General features: G+C 49.5%; 3 protein-coding genes across 3 annotated transcripts in view; 2 read left to right on the forward strand and 1 right to left on the reverse strand.

Annotated features, from left to right (window-relative positions):
• Positions 1 to 72, forward strand: part of CNC04305 (hypothetical protein) — a 546-nt gene extending 474 nt beyond the window's left edge. Inside the window, exon 2 of the mRNA XM_024658438.1 lies at positions 1 to 72. This exon is cut by the window's left edge and continues 6 nt beyond it. The gene's annotated coding sequence lies outside the window, so the exon portion shown is untranslated.
• A 438-nt stretch (positions 73 to 510) lies between these two features.
• On the reverse strand, positions 511 to 3,757 carry CNC04310 (glycerol-3-phosphate dehydrogenase, putative). The gene is made up of 9 exons (XM_569683.2): positions 2,970 to 3,757; positions 2,827 to 2,908; positions 2,397 to 2,775; positions 2,240 to 2,347; positions 1,831 to 2,189; positions 1,549 to 1,778; positions 1,215 to 1,489; positions 977 to 1,132; positions 511 to 922 (listed from the first exon to the last, which is right to left on the reverse strand). Exons 1-9 carry the CDS (start codon positions 3,451 to 3,453, stop codon positions 599 to 601), a joined length of 2,397 nt encoding a protein of 798 aa, XP_569683.1. The 5' UTR covers positions 3,454 to 3,757; the 3' UTR covers positions 511 to 598.
• Positions 3,758 to 4,064: 307 nt separating this feature from the next.
• The window catches only part of CNC04320 (conserved hypothetical protein), a 2,691-nt gene continuing 1,755 nt past the window's right edge, over positions 4,065 to 5,000 (forward strand). Inside the window, exons 1-3 of the mRNA XM_569685.2 lie at positions 4,065 to 4,745; positions 4,805 to 4,886; positions 4,938 to 5,000. The exon at positions 4,938 to 5,000 is cut by the window's right edge and continues 122 nt beyond it. Of these exons, the coding sequence (XP_569685.1) occupies positions 4,262 to 4,745; positions 4,805 to 4,886; positions 4,938 to 5,000 (629 nt within the window). The 5' untranslated portion in view covers positions 4,065 to 4,261. The remainder of the gene's footprint in view (positions 4,746 to 4,804; positions 4,887 to 4,937) is intronic.

The raw sequence follows: 5,000 nt of genomic DNA on the forward strand, positions 1-5,000 counted from the left end.
GAGCGATTGACTATGTCTAAATTTGGACATTTGTGTAACACCATCTGATTATGCACTGATTCATACCATTCGACTCATGTGCCGAGTAGATTGAAGTCGACTGAAGACAGTAGAGTTCGATGTTGAAACTCTCATCCAAAGGCTCGATTCACAGAGCGACAATAATAAGCGATTCAGGCATCTCTTGTTAATCCGGTCATTGCGCCGTAAAGGCAGCGTGAATCTCTCCCCAGTCTCGGCGTTATGGCCTCGTGGGCCAGGTCAATGGTCGGATAAGCGTTCTCATATTTAGCATCTCCATGACATCTTTCAAGCTATTACCGATCACGAATCATTTCGACAAACGTTCTCAGCGGCCAAGCAAACGCACGGAATTATCAATCGTGTCCAAACGGTATGGGAAAGGTTCTCATAGGTGATGATGATAAAATCAGTCCAGATATCAAGGCTACCTGAAATGATCTTACACAGGACTCAACAGGTCAAACGACGCTGTTGGCCAGTACTGGCATACGCATCCAAGGTATTCATTCTCACACAACAAACCAGAAAGCCCTAATGTTTATAATATTAATTAATTCCCACAGAACACTACTCCTTAGGCACCTCCACCAGATCTCTCAACGGGAATCTTCCTCCTCTTTTCTCTTCTTTCACTGGATTCATGAGCATGGTCACCAATATCCCTTGCGCCTGCCTCCTTCCTGCTAGAGTCAAGCTGGGTCAAGTGAGTGAAGGCATTCTCGAGCTGCAACTCCTTAAGACCAGCGGCAATATCAAGGTAATCTTGGAAGTCAATCTCGCCCTTTCGTCCAAAGTCGACTTCTCGGAGGATAGAGTCGGCCAGTTCGACTGACGCGTCATAACCCATACCAGTCATGGCGTGAATGAGATCAGCGCGGGTGATACGTTGATCATGGTCCTATCAAACTTCTTTCAGCCACATGTCGGGCTATATGATGTGAAATAAACTTACAAAGTCGAATCGCTCAAACTGAGTACGCAAGTGAGAGACTTCGTCGGGAGTGAACTGAGCTCTTTGATAAAGAGCAACTTCCTCCTTCTGAGCGAGACCAAGAGGACCGATATGGCCATGACTCTTCTCAACGTCGGAAAGCTTGAGCTTGGTGTGCTGATACGAATGACCCATTAGCTTTTGACTCTTGATCTTGCTTCTCGTGTGCAAAAGCTTGAAAGCTTGCGATCTGACTAACCTGAGGCAGGCCCATAGACTTCAAGAACTCCATAGCGTCGTCAAACTCCTGCTCTTTCCTCTTCATGTCCCAACCAAGCTCCTCGCCCATAATCTCCAAAACTCTAGGAAGGGTCTCGACCGTAGCTTGGACGTTGAGGAAGGATAATCGCGTTCGGCGGGCAATAAAGTCAACAGCCGTTTGTGCGTATTCACATCGACAGGCATATCGGCACTCGGCCTCAATGTACGGGTAAAGTTTCGAAAGACGAACACCATGGAAGGGCCATGATTCACCTGATTTTGGCTAGTGTTAGTCGACTGAAAAACGATCCCTTCGTAAACTGTTGACATACCGGTGGGTTTAGCCATTGATGCCACCGTCCAGGCCCTGTCACCGTAGGATTCGGAGAGATGGTTGGCAACCTCAGTCTCAAGACCGAATTGCTGGATAAGCTTGATGTACATGGTCTTGGACCAAGCGTGGCCACCAACAAGCTTGATGTGATTAGTCTGTGAGGGCCCGTTGGGCTTGAGGTTGAACTCTTTGACGGCGACGTCGACCGTCTCTTCGGCCATAGCTCGACTGATAAAGTCATCAGCACTGTCATGTCTATCATAGAGAACATTACACCCACTAGGTAGTCCACTTGCCACCAGCGATGGTCAACAAACCACCCTTGGAAGTGTTGATCATATGATTTCGGACCAAAGACTCGGTATTCTTGGAGTTGGGGTCCTTGACGAGAGGCCTGATGCCGGACCACGCAGATAGGATGTCACCACGTCGGACCTTGACATCAGGGGAGAGATAATTTCGAACCTCGTCCAAAATCCATTGAATTTCCTTCTCGTCTGGGATGGGGTTTTGTGAAACCTTAGTGGGGGAGTCTGTAGTTCCGGCAATCACATTGCCCTGCCAAGGAAGGAAGAAGATCACTCGACCATCGGAGGTGGCGGGATCAAGCAAACCCATGGTTTTTGGGCCGTAGTAATTCTGTAGATAGAGTAAGAACATGGAAGCGGAGAGATTGCTAGAGCACTCACAGGGAGAGTGATATGAACACCAGCACTAGGAGCAACAATGTCCTGCGTAGTAGGTTCATCGAGCTTTCTCAAGCCATCGCTGAATGGGCCAGTAGCATTGATGACACCCTACCAAATGATCAGCAACTTGGGCGTCAAAACATGATTTGCGACCTACTCTAGTTCGGACTTTCCATGTTTCACCGGTCCGTCTGTCCTTCAAAGTTGCTGCGCAGATTCTCTCCTGGCCACCACGTGAAGGATCAGGCTTTTTGTGGAGCTCGGTCACCTCTACATAATTGGCAACAACCGCACCGTGCTGCACAGCAGTCATGACAAGGGAAATATTCATCCGCGAGTCATTGTGCTGACCGTCGTAGTACACGACACCACCGACAAGACCGTCCTTCTTCAACATTGGGAAAGCCTCAAGAGCCTTACCCTTACCCATCCAGTAGGCACTTTCCATATTCTCTTTACCAGCAAGGAAATCGTAGAGCTTGCATCCGGCGTAGTAATAGGGAAGTTGCCACCAAGTGTAGATCGGAAGAAGAATCCTTTCTTTTGGTTAGCTCAAGAGTGAAGATTACGAAGATCTATCCACTTACGGAAGCATGTGGCTCAGGTGTGGGGCAGTTTCAAGGAAGATTCGACGCTCCCGAAGAGCCTCCTTCACCAATTTCCATTGCTCTACGAGAAAAATATTGATGTCAACAATGCACTTTACTATTATTTAAATCACAGCACTCACCATAATCGAGCTCAAAGATCGCCTTCTGGAGGTATCGTACACCGCCGTGGACCAGTTTGGTACTCTTTGAAGACGTACCACTAGAGAAATCTTCTCTCTCAACGCAAGCAACCTTCAAACCGCGACTAGCAGCATCAAGAGCAGTACCAGCACCGGTAGCACCGCCGCCAACAATCAGAAGGTCAAATACATCGTCCCCTTCGCTTTCCGCTTCATCTTTTCGCAGAACGGCACCTGGCTCAGGTCCACCTTCTTCGGTTCGGTGGATGTAGATACCAGAAGTTCGGAGATGCTCCAACATCTGCTCACGGGAGGGAGGTGCCCAAAGTGGTCCGGGACGACGCTTCGTGAGAGGAACATGCTGGGAGTCAAGGTGTAGGGGGGTTGGTCGCAGAGCATAATAGGCAGAACCAACAGCAACGGTGGTCGCGGTGGTGAAAACCAAAGCGCGTCGACCGGGCATGTAAGACCTACCGCGAAACATTATTACTAATGGGTTATCGAGATGGGGATGACAAGAAAAGCAGCCGTGATAAAGATATTATACTTGTCGGCGACCGCTTGAACGTGGCTGAAAAAAGACAAGGGATGTAGGTCCTTTGGTCTGGCCGGGCCGGATGAAGGTGGCCGAAAAATAAAGGCACCGAGGGGACAAAAGATGTCCACTGGCCCCTCCGATTTGCTTGTTTTTGCTTCCCTTTTGGGAGGCTAGCTGTTATGGCAGCTGCGTATACCGGAACCGGGGCCAGGTATACAGTAAGAGAATACGCTATGGGGAAGAAGGAGGAGAAAGAGAGGAAAAGAATTGAAGAGGAGTACATAATAATAATAATGAGCTCGCGAGTCGCGCCCGCCAGTAGTCCAAAACCGACTCCGGCATGGACCGCTATGACGCACGGCCCGGGACGGCCCGGGCGGCTCTGAATGTGGCAGCCGCTCCTCCAGATCCGCCGCCGTACTGCGTGGGGTACTCCGCCCATTCTCCATTATCGGCCAGTGCCGCCTGGGCCTCCACTTCGAATCCCCATGCGCCGAGCACCGAGATGACTTCATAGTTAGTTCTCTGACGTTGTTGTCGAGAAAAGGGTGAGTACCCAAAAAACTTTTTAATCGGTGACAGCATCTGTTTTTAGCTTAGGTACAAACCAAAGAATCGTCCCTCAGCCACGCAGCCCTTTTTAAAAGGCAGCTTCATCTCCTTTTCCGATTCGCCTTTCCATCATCTTACCCCTGAAAAAGAAATCGTTGTCACCTGTAACCAGCTCATCCTCATCCATTCTTAGTTTACTGCCATGTTCCGCGGAAGGTCATATATGCCAGGCCGACGTGCATTCGCCGTCACAACCACCACAACCCTTGCAGTCGGTTCTGCCTATCTCTACTTCCGTCCTCAGCCAGTTCGGCTAGAAGATGCCTCATCAGTCTATGATGTCAAACGGCCCGCCAACCTCTCGTGGAAGCCGCCTACACGTGATCAGATGCTTAGCCATCTGGCCACTTCGGGCATCTATGTCAATCGAACTCAAGAGAGCGGACCGGAGATCGGCGAAATCAAAGGAGAAAAAAAGGAGGAGGACGACGACGACGTTTTCGATCTGTTGATTGTCGGCGGTGGAGCCACAGGTGCTGGTACAGCTCTCGACGCCGTTAGCAGAGGTTTGAAAGTGGCTTGTGTAGAGAGAGACGACTTCTCCAGCGGCACGTCCTCAAAGAGTACGAAACTTGTCCACGGTGGTGTCCGTTATCTCCAAAAAGCTATCTTTGAGCTTGACTATGGTAAGCGTTGGCCCTTGTTAGAACATATCAACGGAGTTTACTGACTGAATTCCCGCTAGAACAATGGAAACTAGTAAAGGAGGCCCTTAGAGAGCGTCGTATTTTCTTAGATACTGCTCCCCATCTCAGTCACATGCTTCCGTAAGTCATTGCTTTGATATCATTTGCAACCGCTCATTAACGAGTCCACAGCATCCTCTTACCGATCTACACCTGGTGGCAGCTACCTTACTACTATGCCGGTTGTAAACTTTA

This window comes from Cryptococcus neoformans, assembly GCF_000091045.1.
Source record: "Cryptococcus neoformans var. neoformans JEC21 chromosome 3 sequence".
Lineage (NCBI taxonomy): Eukaryota > Fungi > Basidiomycota > Tremellomycetes > Tremellales > Cryptococcaceae > Cryptococcus > Cryptococcus deneoformans.

Bases quoted from the DNA above. Each gene is read 5' to 3' on its own strand.
- CNC04310 (XM_569683.2), bottom strand. From the start codon at position 3,453: ATGTTTCGCGGTAGGTCTTACATGCCCGGTCGACGCGCTTTGGTTTTC. The intron at 2,909-2,969 runs GTGAGTGCTGTG...TTTTTCTCGTAG, and splicing joins GATCTTTGAGCTCGATTATG to AGCAATGGAAATTGGTGAAG. The intron at 923-976 runs GTAAGTTTATTT...GAAGTTTGATAG, and splicing joins AGTTTGAGCGATTCGACTTT to GACCATGATCAACGTATCAC.